The sequence below is a fragment of the Dreissena polymorpha genome, chromosome 1 (genome assembly GCF_020536995.1).
Source record: "Dreissena polymorpha isolate Duluth1 chromosome 1, UMN_Dpol_1.0, whole genome shotgun sequence".
Classification (NCBI taxonomy): domain Eukaryota; kingdom Metazoa; phylum Mollusca; class Bivalvia; order Myida; family Dreissenidae; genus Dreissena; species Dreissena polymorpha.
Window position 1 is genome coordinate 158,389,159 of NC_068355.1, and position 17,736 is coordinate 158,406,894.

Genomic DNA, 17,736 nt, shown 5'->3' on the forward strand with positions numbered 1-17,736 from the left:
TCAGCTAAACTATTTTACAATTTGAAATAAACGGTACAAAAAGCATCAAACTAAAAGAAAACGTGTTGGATTCGGTGGGATATCGATTTTGTTTCACTCGTGATCATAGTAAAAACAAGGGAAGTACATCTTGATATGATAATCTCATAATAGAAAAAGGAATTCCGAAAATTTGTTCTTTTCATCGGTGAAAAGAACAATTGTGTTATTTTCACTGCTATTATTTCACTGCAGAAATGTCATATTTTATCATTAGGTATAAAAGAAATATATTTATTTGTCCCCTACCGGTTTCACCGGTGGGGACCTCTGGTTTTCGCTCTGTGCGTCTGTCTGTGAGTCTGTCACACTTTTCTGGATCCTGCGATAACTTTAGAAGTTCTTAATATTTATCATGAAACGTGAAACATGGATAAATGGCAATATGGACATTATGCACGTCATTTCATTTTGTTCCTTCGTCAAAAATTCGGTTTGCTATGGCAACAAATAGACCGGAAATACTGCTGAAAATGGTGGGTTTCTGGATCCTGCGATAACTTTAAAAGTTCTCCATATTTGTTCAAGAAACTTAAAACATGGATAGATGGCAATATGGACATTATGCACGTCATTTCATTTTGTTCCTACGTCAAAAATTCTGGTTGCTATGGCAACAAATATATAAAACAAATCTGACAATGGTGGAGCCGGTAGGGGACATATATTGCTTGGCAATAGTCTTGTTATACATTTACTTTGCAATAAATCGCTCATTACTCGTATGAATAATACTTAGTACACATATTTTGATCATTCAACGTGCTTTGATTCAATGCGTTTTATATTTTATATTAATCTAACATGTCCACAAATAATTCCAAAGTTAAGCGATTATAACGACGCAATAATGTATCGATGAATAAGAAAACACGGCTTCGATTATGCCGTCCTAAAATGATTACTACCGTCCGTATATATATAGTAGTTATTTTAAGTGCATTACATATAACTAAATTTACTTCTTGATTGGCGCAATTCATTTATGCGTAAAACGTTACGAAACGTTTAATTATATTAGGAAAGTGTACTGAGACCCAACCCAATTAAGACTAGTGCTATTTAAGTGAGACTGGTAGTCGACATATTGCTGCAAAACGTGTCTAATAATTTATAAGATCATAATCTAATCAACATTTATCAACATGGCATCATACCAATAAGTGCATTTATCTAGGGGTCACTTCTTGGCTATATTGACACTTACTTTATAAAATTTCGATCATTGTAAAGCGACAAAGTATAGTTTGGAACGACATAAATAAAATATTGCTCATGATGAGAAAACAAGGTTATTTATTATCTTGCCTTTGTAGCAGGATGAAGTACAACTTTGAATATCTACTCTAAACTATTAGATATTATAAGGTAGGCATCTTGTGTGAACTAAGACGCTTCACTATGCGGAAAGATACATAAAAGTATGTTGGGGGATTGTGGATTCATCTCATTTAGTAGAAGTAATTTTTATTTGTGAGCGAAGCAATTTTGCAAATCAGTATGCGTTAGCTACGGTAGGGCCCGTAACCCATGGCTGCCTGTGTGGATGACTCCAGTCAAATTCAGCAGACGACAAATGCTTAAAGGCGTTTCTGTTTATACTTAAAGTGATATTATGGGCATTTTTCACTGTTGAATTGAGCTGAAAAGAATTAACAGGTCAAAAGAGTAAGTTAAAATGTGGTTACTTACCAATTATCTGCAACTTATCTTGCTACCAGTTGTTAATAAAAATATATTTTATATTATATATTTTACATCACTCGCCCAGTCCTCTAAGCCGAAATGATCCGTAAAATAAAAGTGTGTCTTTGTGTCGTATGAACGAATCTGCACTCAAACTAAATTTAGGTTCACATCATACATGCATGATCAGTTGTCATCCAAAAGTGCGGTTGATATTCAAATCCATTTTTTTTGTTTCCGGGTTATTGTTTTAGTATGTTGATGTTGCATTAACAAATATAAGTGTATATGAAGTGAAAACACCAAATATAAACAACGGTTGCGATAGACACCTATAAACTGTTAGATGGCCATAATATTACTTAAACTGGTACACTGCAGCAGACTACAGTCTGTTATTATGTAAACAATAGGTTTAAGAGTTTGTGGGACATATTGGAAAGTCTAGTGTTTATAACGGCTTGTGCGATGACATTGGTAAGTTTAACATTGAAATCTGTACATATTGGCTGCTTTAAGGGAAAACGGGGCTTAATGCTGCATTACAAGTATGTCATGTGGGCAAAATTGTTTTTCAATAATTTAAAGAAAATAGATAAAGTATTAGATACACATATCACAACATGTTCATGATTATAGGCTTATTATTCTTTAGCAAGGCAACCACAATTCTGAAAATGGTTGCCAGTGCAGCGACCAATTGCGAAAAAAAGACATAGTGCTGTTATTTTGTCTAAGTTATCTCTATAACATAAATATGAGGATAAACAGTCACACACATCTCGACCTGTGCTTTTAGACACACTCTTTAAAATTTGAATGGGTTGTGTTCATTTTAAACTTGCGATATAAAAAGCTATCACATAAGTTTGAAAACTGAGTTGCTTCTAAGATTATGCAATAGCGAACAAATTCAGTGCCTTCAGCGCTTTGATATAACTTGCTTCTTATCAGATTGTATATCAATTTAAAGTAAGGTTCACTTTCCCAATATGCTTTGGTAACACCGATAATTTAACGCTGACTGTTTGCTAATATACGTGTTTACGTAATTTGTATGATCTATTTTTGTTATCTTTTTTCAATCTATTTTACAGATTTTAACACACTTCAATATAAAGAAAATGGTCAAGACCGAGTAAAACAAGAGATGTGTTTGTCAGAAACACAATGACCCCTGATGCGCCGCTCATTTTTTTTTACCTTTGACTTTGAAGGATGACATTGACCTTGACCTTTCACCACTCAAAATGTGCAGCTCCACACATATACACATGCATGCCAAATATCAAGTTGCTATGTTCAATATTTCAAAAGTTATTGCAATACTTTAATGTAAGGTTAAAGTTTTGGTGACAGAATGACAGATAGACAGACAGGCCAAAAACAAAATACCCCCGATCATTCGATCCGGGGGCATAAAAAGATCAAAATATCCTTAAGTTATTTATATTTAACACATTTTAACAAAATTTTACACAACATATGTGTAATAACGTAATTTATCGTTAAATAATTATTTTTTAATGATTTTATCATCAATTAAAACAATCGTGATACGTTGTCAAAAGCGTCCATGTTGCGATTCTTAAATACATGCTGTATAATAAATGTTTAATAAGCTGAGAATTGGAAAATAAATAAACAAACAAACACAATAAGAATTCTTCATATGTTAAACGTCAAACAATATTTCGATATGTTATTGAACATTTTATCCAATGCCTTTTTACCCAATCCCAGCTTCCACATCGTCAACCTCGTTTTCGATTCGATTTATAATTTTTTATTTTATTTGTTACTTGTTTGCTCTGTAAGTTTAAAATACGTACACATTGTGTTTTGTGTACATGTGCTGCTAGTAAAACCAAATGCTCTAAAAACATCAACAGCCGTTTCTTCTAATAAAATACACCGGACTCTAATGATGCACACTAATATATACTTTTATTTGAGCGGTATTAATCAACTGTCTAATGCGGTAAGTTTCTCTGTGATATGTTTATGGCTTCTGACAATTATGATATTATCTACAATTTATTTACATTTACATTGTGTTTGGGGATAACACACATAATATCAGAAGTATTTGTTCGGATCATTATTTCATAATTCATGGGATTTGACAGGTTTATCTTCAGTATATAAAAAATATGTCAATGTGAAGCTTGAAAGCAGCCTACATGCAAGGGTGCAATCAAACAATGATATATAGTGGAAGTAAATCGCAACATCATCGCTGAAATATCTAGTTATTAAAAATGCACCTTACCACTATACTAAAACAATAAATTTCCAGAACATATTAACACTCATGTTGCTTAATTTGGGCGAAACACAGAAATAGTTTACAAATAAATTGTTTGCGATGAAAAATATTATAGATCTAAGCATTACAAGGGTGAAAATGACACACGAATTATGTACCGAAGTTGTCTAAGCATAAATGGTTCAGTGGTATAAGATCTGTTTGATTTCTTCTTATAATTAATGTACTTATTACATATTGCAACGTTCATTCTACTTCAATTGAGGCTGCTTCACAAATTGCCTTTTCAGCTAATTTATTTCAGCACACAGTTGGTTAGAGAATGCCGCCGTCTTATCCATCATTAATGGCCCTAAGCTTGCCTGTTGCTTCACAGCTCGTCAACATTGTTCTTAATAATTAATCGTTGAACGCCTATGCACGGATTATATTAGATTAATAGTTACATAATCATCTCGAATGGAAGTTCACTTAAACGTTTACATAATCGTATACATATTCCGAATACAATGTATACAAATGATCGCTAAAATGATCAGTAACCTTTATTGTGAATAATGAAAAACATAAATAATTTATTACATTTCACATGAACAATTTCTGAAGGACAGGTATGCGCATCACGATTCGTTTGTAAAAATACAAAACACTACATTTCTGTATAGCTTTTGTATTACCCCTAAATGTGTTTATCACGGCCAGTTAATATTGGATAAATAATATTGCTCAAAATTACCAAACGGAGTGCGAGTCTTTTATCACTAAAAGTTCTTTACATTTAAATGTTCGTTTTGAAATAATTATTTCTCCGACAGGCGTTTGCCAGTTACTGAATTTGAAACAATATACTATCGCCAGATGACCTTAATTAATGTCTGCAAACCGGTCTTCTGAAAATTACTTAAATGGTTTTATACTAACCAACTATTTAACTATGAAATTAAGTGCACTTATATATCACAGTATTTTTGAGAAAATGTTTAAACTTTAGCTAATCATTGAACAATTAATATCCCACGCTAATAGAAGTCTGAAAGTAAAGTAAGTGTCCCTTACTTCCACATTTTATCAATAATACGCACTATTTACAACGATCATGAACGATGCGTTCAACATTTGTTTAAGCGAAAACGGGAAATTGCTGATAGCAATTGCAAAAATAACGTATGCGAATATTTCTTATAGTTCTATCGGTACATCGCCATACAATGTGCTGAATTTACATATTACCTTAGGTGCAAAAACGACTTAACTTCCTGTCATTGCGTCTGTCATTTCGAAGATGCGTGATTTTGTCACGAGATGTAGAATATTTATATGGTGCCTCTGTAGGCTTGTTGATCTTAAGTGTATACTTTGGTTATGACCACAGATGTATCCATGTGTGTGTGTTTTGTGATAATGTTTCAAAACAAATTGGACAATGCGTCTCTCGACATAAATAAGGACATCTTATTGTTAATTAAGAATGATATGACCTTGTGTTGCCATGCACTAAGTTGAATAATTTTCGTTGACGTAAAGAATGTGACCTCTTCTAATGTGTTTCCAGTTGTTGTTATATGTGACTTAATCAGTATTTAAGTGCAAAATTGTTATTTAACAAATACAGTTTTATGTAGTAATATACAAGCAATTAATGGTAAATTGTATGAAATTTGTTACGCATTTATTACCAGTAAGCTCTGTGAAGTGGGTGTGCCATCAACCCTCACATACCTATTTACGAGAGAAATAACATATAGTGAAAAAAATGCTCTCATTAGGGCTGAATTGTGTCTGTGTTTATTCTTGTGATGGCTCATGAAAGTAAGCTGCGAGATCCCGATTTTTTGTTATTTAAATGTAAACGCACACTTGATTAAAAAAAAAACTGTTGATTGGTAAATACTAAATACCGTTAGGTTCATCGCCTTCCTTCCAGATAGTACTTGTCTCTTTTACATATTATTGTTCCATTTATGTCCTAAATTAACGTTCATAATTGTGTACCATTGTTCGCATTGTAAGTACATATTTTCTTTTAGTTAACAATGCAATGAAAACAGTACACGTTATCATACGCACTTGAAAGCTTCTACAAATGCTAAGTGTAATGGAAAGTTCCACAATCACAGTTATCATGCATTAGTTAGGAAAAGAATCGCAACAAGAATGCATGCAAACCATTTGACCTATACTGCTTCTTGATGTCTTAAAATAGTTTCGCGTTTAGAGAAAAAGGTTGATTAATCGGCTGTGTATATGCATGTTCGCATGGTATACATATCCGAAAATGCAATGTCGCAACAACACACTCGCGCGGAAAATAATGAGTTTTACGTTAACTTATAGAATGGTTTGAGTTTTTTGTTATCGCTGGAAAGTCTGCTTAAGATAAAGGATGATGTACACATAATAATACGAATGCACAACATTCGGCATACAAATGCATGCTAAATATCCTTCTCTAATGCCTGTTGTTCACCACTTGTCTTACCCTCGGCTGTAACTTATGTTTAATGCAGCACTTAAGTTTAAAACGTCAAATACTGACATCCCACCTCTTTATTAGAGACATTTAAACAACATCCCACACCAACAAGGAAACAGGTGGGAATGTATGATCAGTGAACTATCGGGCAACTGAGATATTTCAATAACATAAAGTGGTATATACTATCGTTTTTGTTGAAAGTTGCATTTAAAAAGCATGTAAATATAATTTATAATAATATGATCAAAGATATATCAAATATTTTACAAACGGCTAAGCTTATATTTTCATTATCCCTCTTGATTAATACAGATAATAAACTTATAGCAGCAAATAGCATATGAATTCTTTGCTTTCAATTTGTTTAAAGTTAATAAAGGGTTAATTGATGAAATCGTGTGAATAATACAGTCATAGCATCAAAATAAGGACCTATAGTGCTAACTGCATCTTTGATAATCCATTCAGTGTATATTGAACTCTCGAAAACGAAGATGTTATGATTAACAATGAAAGAATTTAAACAACGACGTCTTCAAGCCGATCTTCCGAAATGGGATCATGCGAATATACAGCAGTAATCGTCTGGAAAATTGACGTTCTGTCAAAAAGGAAATCGTACGATCTTGAGATGTGTGGTATACACTTTTCGTTTGAAGTAAGGACTAATGAAGTTGGATGTATTTTGTATAATTATACAACAAACTCAGAATGGATTGATACCGGTAAAAACAACACGGGCAACCATCGTTGAATATTTCGGAACGTGTACAAATTCTTTTGTTATTTTGAAACGCGTCAAGAATGATATTAATCATTGCGATGAATCACTTAACAATTACAAATTTTGTTGAGTCTCGAGCACATATTATCAATCAAAGCAACATGTGATGGTGTATGTTGTTGTCTGGCATGTCTAAGATTCAATAATGTGCATGTTTTTTCAAAGAATCTACGAGGTTAAACTTTAATGTCCAATTAAAACAAAACAAGTAAATAATAATTACGTTTTTTTTTCAGGTATCATCTTTAATAGCTATTTTTTGTATTCGAGAAATGCTTAATTATGGAAGCCTACTAAAGTATTCAGATAATTCTCATTGGCAAACGCTTGTTTTCGCTCAATAACCTCAGTGCTATTTTGACCTAAGATTAAAGTGATATTATGGGCATCTAACAATTTATAGATGTCTATCGCAACCGTTGTTTATTTTTGGTGTTTTTACTTCATATACACTTATATTTGTTAATGCAGCATCAACATTCTAAAACAATATCACGGACAGACAAAAATAATGCATTTGAATATCAACCGTACTTTAGTTTGACAACTGATCATGCATGTACGACGTGAACCTAAATTAAGTTTTAGTGCAGATTCGTTCATACGACACAAAGACACAATTTCGTTTTACGGATCATTTCGGCATACAGGAATGGGTAACTCACGTAAAACATTGAATATAAAATATATTTTTTATAAACAACTGGTAGCAAGATGAGTAGCAGATAATTGGTCAGTAACCACATTTTAAATAACTCTTTTGACCTGTTAATTCTTTTCAGCTCAATTCAACAGTGAAAAATGACCATAATATCACTTTAATTAAATTAACTGTGTGACTTCCGATTATTTACAGGCCCTTTAATTTTGCAGAAATTCAAATCGTATAAATCGAATTTAAACATCTTACAGCAAGAATCCGATTAATAAAGATATTATTGTGAATGATACCCGAGTACGTGTAAATGGCTATGTATAATAAACTGATTATTCGTCAGTGCACATATATTGTTATGTTAAGGATATGTGATAAAGGCAGATGAAAATAGAACTTTAGTATAAGACTAACTATAGTCCTTCAAGAATCACCATTAAACAATGTTTCTGAATTGAATTTAAAGACTAGTTCACACACAGTTTCGTATCCGGTTTCTCCAGAAAACTATTTATTGTGGAGAAATTTGCGTTTTTAATGACCATGTTGGAAAAACATGGATACCATCTGGGGAAGACCAGGAAACCTTATGTGGGCAGTAACTTTATAATTCTTTTTCGTGACAAAAAAACAAATTTTCAGCCTTTGTTTGCAATTTCTTTGCTTTGTAGAGGCCCAAATAGATTTCTGGAGAAACCCTGCTGAGAGGTTATGGCAGACATGTCCAAGTTTGTATAAATCCTTTAATTATTGTAGTGGCTTGCAAATTAAAGCAGTTTTTCTTCCCCTAAATGCCTGAACATGGTCCGTTTTGCCCGATCTTCTACTTCAGGGAGCCACATTTCGTTCATTTTTTAAGAAAATTTGTCAGGATTTTTTTCTGCACGTAGGCCAATACCTTTGTTATCAATGTTAATACACAGTTTTTTCAAACTGGACTAAGACAATTTTAATTTTTTGCAATTTACTAACCCTACGTAAGTTCATGCCAAAATACACAGCACTTGTCCCCTATGGTATTACACGACTCACAAGGTATCGGGTTTCCTGGGGTGATCCTTTTGTCCTTTACCTTATTGACTGTAATTGGCCGTCTGCCTTAAATAACGGACCTATTACACATGCTCGGAGTGATAACCTGTTGATGCATAAGAGATGTATTGCATATATAATAGTCATTTACTTCAAATACGTATGTTTATTATACATTTACTTTGCTTTTTATTTGTATGACTAACCATTCAGACACACATTCTGAGTATGGTTTGATTTAATACGGCTTATATGAATATAAAAAGTCGACACAAATTTAACAACGATTTGTATGCTACACGCAATGAATGGTTCACGAATTCAGAGTTTTAGCGATAATAGCGACGCAATGATTTATCGATGAATCTAAAACACGGCTTGCGATATACCGTCATATACTGGTTACTTTCGTCTGTATATATATAAAGAAGTTATGTTAAATATTATTACATATAAACAATCAGTAAATATATTTCTTGATGGACGCAATCAATTCATTTATACATTACATTTTATGATACGTTTAATTATATTAGTAAGACCAAATCTAATTAAGATAAGTATTATTTCAGTGAGATTGGCAGTCGACATATTGCTGCCAAAGTGGTCTAATAATTTATAAGATCATAATCTAATCACCAGGACACGGCCGTTAATCACGCGCGCCACCTCTTTTTTGCGATGCATTAATAAATGAGCCAATGCTACTTCCGAGGTGGCGCTAATGAGCGGATGTTATGAAACAGTACGGATAATTGTACAAGGTGAGTAGGTTTTTTATGTTTTTTTCGACATATTTCTCATTTTTTTAAAATTCGGGCAATGTAGTGCGATTCAGCGTAGATTTATTCATCTACAAATGTACAGACACATACAATCACAGCCCTTTTGGAAACGTGAGGACCTTTATAAGTTGTTGCATGGTGAAGTTCTAAAAATAAATCTATGTATTTTGCCTGTTTGACGATCAAATGTCTATCCAAATAAATCTATAATTGCATCAAACAATTGCTTCGAAGACGTACAAGTTGTTGCATACACAAATACACTGGCTTCTGGCCGATCTTTTTGATAATTATGACATTTTCAAAAAGAGATGGAGCCAATGCATAGGAGGTGGCGCTCAGGACAGGAGGTGGCGCCAATGCACATTTTCAGCAATTTTAAAGTGACCTATTTCATGTAACAGTTTCTGCGTATTATTATTATAGGACTGAAAGTAAATGTTCGTTAAATAAAAAAAACTATCAGGTGAATTTTAATGAGTATGTTCGTGTTCTAATTAATGTTTTTCATTCACTTATGTTATTTTATTATTTCTATTTTCATGAATGGTATAAATAAAGAAACGTGTATTTGGTCAATATTAAAAACTTAACTACTTACCAGTGCTCGTTGCATATGTTCAAGCTGCATAAGTATATTACGCTAAGTTAGTATGTTCTATATCTCATTTAGTATGTCACTGGTGATTAATATTTGGCAGTGGGTAGTCGTACGGCCCCGTACGGCTAGACAAGAGGCTAGCCGTACGGCTAGACATGAGGCTAGCCGTACGGCTCTGTACGTATAGCCTTTCCTATGGAGATTGTCTAGCCGTACGGCTGTTATGACACATAAATATATTGATTAATTATTGATCTACGTGCAGATTCCGAATGTCTAGCCTTTAAACTGAACTCCAAATATAAATGCTACAAATCGGTATAAAGTACGAACATGTCAACAAAGATTCTAAACCTCCAAATTTTCGGAGCGTTAGGATCGCGCGCTTCTTTCGTACGCCTTCATTCCTTAGTTACTTTCATTGTTAAACCCTTTTTTCTGTCGTATACAGAATTTTATTCTCCTAAGCAAGATGTAGTTTTAAAAACTGAACTCCAAATATAAACGCTACAAATCGGTATAAATTAAACGGTATGGTATTTGCAAAAGTTAAAGTTATAACTCGCCGGGCTGCCCAAATCAGAAGAAAAACTTCATATATATTTATATATCTGAAAACTACGAAACCTAGGCTTTCTAATGATTTATACTTTGTCAAAATCGGCCGAGAAAGGAAAGTATAATAAAAAAAAAGACTTTAGTGGGTACATCAAAATGAATAACCTCGGCGCCTCGATGTTCGCTAATCGATAACTACCGGTCACGTGACTAAGTTACGATACGGTTAAACGCGCGGGGGTAAAACATAAAATGTTTATTTGTTGTGTTTAACGCGCTATAAATCCATAAATAACAACGGAAATATAATAAAAGTTATATTTTTGAAAGAGGAATTAATAAGCAACAAGATAACGTATAAACCAATAAATCGGATGATTACTTTTTGCATAAAATAGTATTTACTACAGTAAGGGTCAAATACTCGATTCAACTCCTGTCAACATACGCTCCGTGCCGTAAAAGATGAAGAATTTTTAAATTTGTATGAGCTTAAAATAATTATTACTGATTAAAAGCACTGAATGATAATTCTAATCTTTACAAGCCGTACGGTTAGACAATCTCCATAGATAAGGGTATACGTACAGAGCCGTACGGCTAGCCTCTTGTCTATCCGTACGGGGCCGTACGACTAGCCACTGCCTTAATATTTACCTCTTTTTACAGATGGGAGTTTTTAAGGGCAGGAAACGGAAAGGCTTGGTCCTAGCTTCACGGAAAAGATACAGTCTTTGTAAAAAGAGAAAGAAGCCTGAATTTCAACAAAGAACATCTGAAAGAAACCCGGGTATGAAACGCGTTTTCACGAGTACTCCATGTAAGACACCACTTAACAGAAGTTTTACCATTTTCAACTCTCCGCTATATAAAAGAGCAAGATTGATGTCACCAATCAAACAACAAGGTGGTTCCCCATTTTTTCCAAAGGTAAAGCAATCGAGAAAATTAGATTTTATGTCAGAAAGAAATGACAGTTTTGGAAGAGAAAATACTAATTCTTCATTAGACGAGACGTACCTATACTCAGAAAACAGCTTCGGAAACTCGCGTTTAATGACGTCTTTCGCGGAAGGTGATGTAGCCTCTGAAACGGGTAGCATATCGGTCATTGAAAGGGATATTACGTGTGAGGAATTCACGGCAGATGACAATACGTACACATTATTTATCGACGCTATGAAGATCCTCCGTGAGCAAAGTGTCGATGGGGAAATTGTTTCGTTTTTAAATTTAGTATCAAGTAGACGATTTCCGTTAGACAATGTTGCATTTCAATTGTTTTTAGATGTTGTTAAATGGTTTGACTGTGAAGACGTAAGAACCATGCGCTATAATGACACAACTATGAAGTTTTTCTGGCTGGGAAAGCGCTTGTTTGGGGGACGTTTTTTGCGTTTTATGGCTGGTCCAAAACACGAAACAAGTATTTTACATGGTCATTCTCAACTGCATCCGAGTTCGTCAAAAATAAACTTTGCATGTCCAAGTAATAGTGTGTTATCACAGTTTAATCCACTTGGCTTTGAATTAAATTGCGACGTGAGCACCGGCTTAATTGATCACATGCTAGATCTAGTAGCGAAAAATTCTAAAGAAGCAATATCATATGTTTTGATGTTTGACGGAAAGAAAATTAAGCGCGGCGCAGATGCTGATTTGTTGGGGTTTGAAAAAGAGCCATTGTCTGAAAAAAAGCTGAAATTCGATTCTGATATTGCCATAGTTTCGACAATGCTGCAAAAATCAAAGAAATTGAAGCACTGATGGAATGTGGCAAATCAATGAATGATAAGGTAACTAGTGACCTTTTTCAGGAAATAATGAAATGCTTTAAAGTTGTCTCCAAGCACCTTATGGCTTTAAGGCAGCTTAAGAAAAACAAGGAAATGGCATTGCACAAGTATAAGGAAAAAATTCACAAGAATTCTTCTCTGGCTAAAACGTTTGAGTATGCGATTGATTCCTGTAAAACAACGCTGTATTTAACAGATAACTGTGTGGCTAGTCTGCTAGACGTTCAATTTGTTATATGCAAGACAGGAGCGTACATCAATGGTTGTTTAAAGTTATTTCCGAGACATAGGGGTGAAAGTGTGAATGTTAATAACCTTGACAATGTAAAGATGTTAAAAATTGAGCAAGCTGACAATCTGCCAACAGAGCAAGTAAAACAGAGGACGGAAAGATGGTATAAGGACAGACATGAAATGAAAATCACTGGAAGCACAGTGTATTCGGCTATTGGTTTAGACGGACTTAAACGATGTCAGTCACACTTTGATGGCATTATAAGTGGTGTGCACTCCGACAATTCGACATAAGCACAAAAGAAAGCGATGAATCACGGAATTGCATCAGAGACTCACGAAATCGCAACACTCGCAGGTATTGTAATGCCGTTCTTATTCCCGAACAGTATCTATTGTGAAGAAGGATACTACATTGAAAATAAAATGATGGTGTCTCCGGATGGCAGTCTTCGTGATAATACGGGATTAAATGTAGAGTATGCTTTTGAAGGTAAAGCGCCACTGAATGAAATTGTAATGCGGTGTCTTCAGCATTACAGTGTACCTGCGAGATACATCCCTCAGACAGTTTTAGAGGCAAAAGTTACAGGTTCTACCAATGGTACTATATATATGTGCTGGACTTCAGAAAGTACAACAGTATTCAAGGTTCCTTCCAATGAACAAATTTGTTCTTCCATTGAAAAAATTGCACGAGATATATACACAGCTGATGTACCAAAGCGCCCAACACGAATACCAATAGAAACAAAAGTGCTCAAGGAACATATAAAGACACATGCTAAGAACTGCGAGTATTTAGGAGAGTTTCCGTCTCTCTTTGGAACAAATGTTGAAAACTCCCATTCCGAACAATTAAAAATGAACGATTCCAAGTCATTTTCATACAAAGAGTTAATAACGTCGTTGCACAAATGTTTACAAACATTAAATGACGTATACAACTTACAAAGAATGTATGCATCACAAGTGCTTGTGTATTTACTTGCCGACCTCGACAGACTGTGGAAGCCAGAGCTACCACATTCAGTACCAGTTATGTACTGTTATAGAGGATATAGTTTGCCTATGGACATTGCCAGAAAGTTGATCGAACATTGCATTCATGCATGCATTCAAAGAGGATTACACGTACCTGTTGTGTCTTCAGATGGCGAATTTGTGCAACTGATGGTTCAAGGAAAAAACGGACAACCACTTACAACACATCAGCTTAGTAAACAAGTTTGGACAGAGGTTTGCAAACTCAAGAAAAACGAAATACTTAAGTTAATTTCAAGTGTCAACATAGCACACAGAATCTACACTGATGACAACGGTCGTTCATTTATAGAAAGCATAGACAACGGGTTCAAGCTTAAGACGCCGAGGGATTACATGGAAACAAATGTTAAACGTAGCAGATGCTCGTTAGTTTTTTACTCAATACGAGGATCACTGTGACAAGCAACAGTCGAACAATGACCATACTATAGAACCGTTTAATAACCTTGCAGATCACACGATGTCAAATACAAACGCTCACAATATTCCCGACTGTGATGATACAATACCATACGAATTTGAGGAAACGTTACGTGAAATGCAAAATAAGAGTCAATGCTATGTATTAACTCTTAATGATGGGAAAGAAATATGCTACTTGTTGAAACAAAACAATCATATGAAATGGGTGAACAAAACGCCAGAACAAATGGTCGATATGCTCATGACTAATCCAAGTCAATTACTGAAAAATGAGTTATTAGATGTTTCAAAATATTTAAACTTAAAACTAATAGGAACGGAAAATGAACTGAAAATAAAAAATGTTACGAAATGTTATTTACTCACTCAGCTAAGAAATCTTCTAGGCTCAGATATGGAAGAGGAAAACAAGATCACAAGACCGAAACGGACACAGACAATGAAGCAACCCAAAGCCTTAAAAACAATAGCAATGTCGGTTCTAAGGAAACCAAATTATCCTAAACAAGCTCTAAACATAGCTTATGCTACGTACATATGGCCTGAAAAACTAACAAATTGGAAATCAAATGGGAAAGTTGCCAACCGAATTAAGGTTTGTGGGCCACAGGAGAACGACGATGTGTATTTTGAACCGTACTATCTTCCGGAATTTGATTCAAATATGGATGATTTTATAATTTATGCGTATGACAAAACTCATTTAGGTACAAACCTCAGGAAAGCTTTATGCTTAGACAAGATATCGGGTATACGTTTCTAAGACTAAACCTGACGTGTTGCATCCATCCGTTATTGAAGTTACTGATGGGAAGATACTTGACCAGATGAAAGAACTACTGGCCAAAACAATGGTCAGCATTGCAGTAGAAGAAGAGATGACTAAAGGCGGATTTATAAAAGAAGCAGAATTGTGTAAATTGATTCGGGAAGGTTTATTTGAAGCCGATGACATGCCAGGAATACCGGCTTTCGAAAGATGCAAAAGACGTTTGGCACTAATTGAATGGCTTAACAAAGACGTCAATTTTGGAGCTTTTCCGCCGTACGGAAACTACATAAAGGGCATGTCTCATATCCTGTATGAAGGATTACGAACAAGTCAAGAAGGCAAACTGTACTTATATGCCCTTGCGAATTCTGGGACGTACTGCGTACGTGCACCCAACACACTTTGTAGCGAGTCGTTCTTCTCGTCAATGCAAGAAACAGATCCTTGGGGTCAAGGGATACTAAGTTCAAGCGGAGTCCAGAAGCATATATCGGACTTCACAACAATAACTTCAATGAAAATGGAAGATTCACGGTACTTAGATATTAAGTGTTATTTAATTCCATGTATCACACATTTATTGAATTTCATGTATCACACATTACTACTAATTACACAGATAAACGGACTATACGTAACGCTGTTACTGAAAGATAATATTTTCTTAGGGTGAACAGTTTTTATTAACAGTTTCAATCATTTTGATAAACGAATGTGTCGGTTTATTTTCAGAAAATAAAGTAACATTGCACTGACGGACATGCATGAAACGTTTAAGTATGTAGATTCTATGGTGTTCATACTCGGTAATCTAAATTTCAGAAACATCTTCATTAAGACTAAACGTGATGCAGCGTACCCCAATCCGACTGTCGATATGCCTACAAGCCCTACATCTGTAGCAAATCCAGTAGAACGCCGCCCTGAAGTAGTTTGCAATTGCCGGGAAAATATATATATTCAATGCATAGTTCCAAGGTAAGTTGCTGTCTTTTCTTTTATTTTTTTTTATTCCGTTGTTTGTAAATAATCACATTATGTTCTTGTTTTATATTCAGCCTGTGCTTTTAAAACCGCACCAAATTTATAGTTTGAATTATCATGTCTTCTAATGTTTATTTTCAGGGATCATTATTTTGACACCCAAGCCCGAGCCAGATTATTAAAGAAAGAAAAAATATATCAACCGAGTTCGTCGAGCACTGTGAGGGGTGAGCAACCCATTCGAGCACAGTACGGATACAAAATTAACGAAGCAAAAATGTTACCTTCTAAACGTATTGGCATATCGTGTTGGTGATCATGACTTTGACAGCAATGCCTAAGTGCTGAGCAAATGAAAAGTAATAACTGAGATACATGTTATAAGCAATGCATGTCGCGCATAATTCATCAAATGGAAAACTGTTGTTCACTTTAGCATTAAAAAAACACTTTAAGCTGTAAATAACATATTTAATCATTGTGTGAGCTGTACAAGTTTAATGGTTCTGCTAAAACCGTTTCGTTTGTTGTTGTTTTGTACTTTTTTTGACGTTTTAAAAAATAATACAGTCTTATCACGACAGTCAGTTTGGTGTTACATTGGTAATTGACGGCTCAGGTACTACTTAAATAACCCCGGGTAGTCTTAAGTTCACCACAATGGATCCCGGATACGGCCATATTCGAGGGAATCTTTTAGCTATTCTCCGTACCCCGGATACTCTTTTGTATACTTGATGTAAATGGGATATATCTACTCTTTAAGTAGTTCCTGAGCTGACGATCTCCAATTGTTGTTGTCTCAATTGGTTGTTGTTGGCCTAGCGACTATTGAAAAGTACCGCGGGTACTCTGAAGTATACTAAAATGTACCCCGGGCACGGAAAATACGCTTACAGGCACGCGGTCATACAATGGGATACTTTTAAGAATATTTTCCGTACTCCGGGTCATTTGTAGTTTTCTTAAGTTACCCGGGGTACTTTAAAAAAGTACATGGACCGGAAATGACTTGTCGAGCGTCAGGTATCATACGCACTCTTTTCCTGGGTTTACCAGTACTAAGTGAACTTACTTATGCCGTGACGAGCAACTGCCAAACTTTTATCAGATATATAATAAATGTAGAATGTATTGCATCACCAACCTCCACACGTTACGTTTCCGGGCCGGTACTTGAACCAGCGATCCTCGGATTTGTAGTTCAATGCTTAACTGTATTTCTAGTACTACTGGCAAAGCCGCACGGACTGCCAAAAAACTACATCTCGCCATGTTTACTACACAGGCCAGTATTCACCAGCACATTAGTATACTTAAACTAAATATTAAATAATTTGCTATAAACTGTTGGGTCTCTGAAGTTTGAAAACGAAATGCGTCGTATTGTAACAAAATACTTCATAGTAAACGCATTACATTTCGTTTTTCCGCCTCAGTTTATTTTGTAAGTCTCCAATTTAACAATGTGCTGGTGAAAACGGATTTGGATTGTTAATACGCAGAAAAGTATTTTATACTTTATTTCAGTAACGAAAACAATATTGAGTTACACGTTGCTGCCTAGCAACCATTTGATATCGTAAATAAAAGTG

The 17,736-nt window shown here is 34.8% G+C and overlaps 2 protein-coding genes across 3 annotated transcripts in view; one reads left to right on the plus strand and one right to left on the minus strand.

Moving 5' to 3' along the window:
• Window positions 1-17,736, minus strand: part of LOC127857767 (neuropeptide FF receptor 2-like) — a 48,712-nt gene that overhangs the window by 13,300 nt on the left and 17,676 nt on the right. The window lies entirely within an intron of this gene.
• Window positions 8,019-16,660, plus strand: LOC127857751 (uncharacterized). Of its 2 annotated transcripts, none has more exons than XM_052394413.1 (4): window positions 8,019-9,705; window positions 11,555-15,691; window positions 15,980-16,135; window positions 16,283-16,660. In XM_052394413.1, exon 2 carries the CDS (start codon window positions 13,225-13,227, stop codon window positions 14,359-14,361), a length of 1,137 nt encoding a protein of 378 aa, XP_052250373.1. In that variant the 5' UTR covers window positions 8,019-9,705; window positions 11,555-13,224; the 3' UTR covers window positions 14,362-15,691; window positions 15,980-16,135; window positions 16,283-16,660. Both variants share the same exon structure in this region, with proteins under 2 accessions (XP_052250373.1, XP_052250378.1).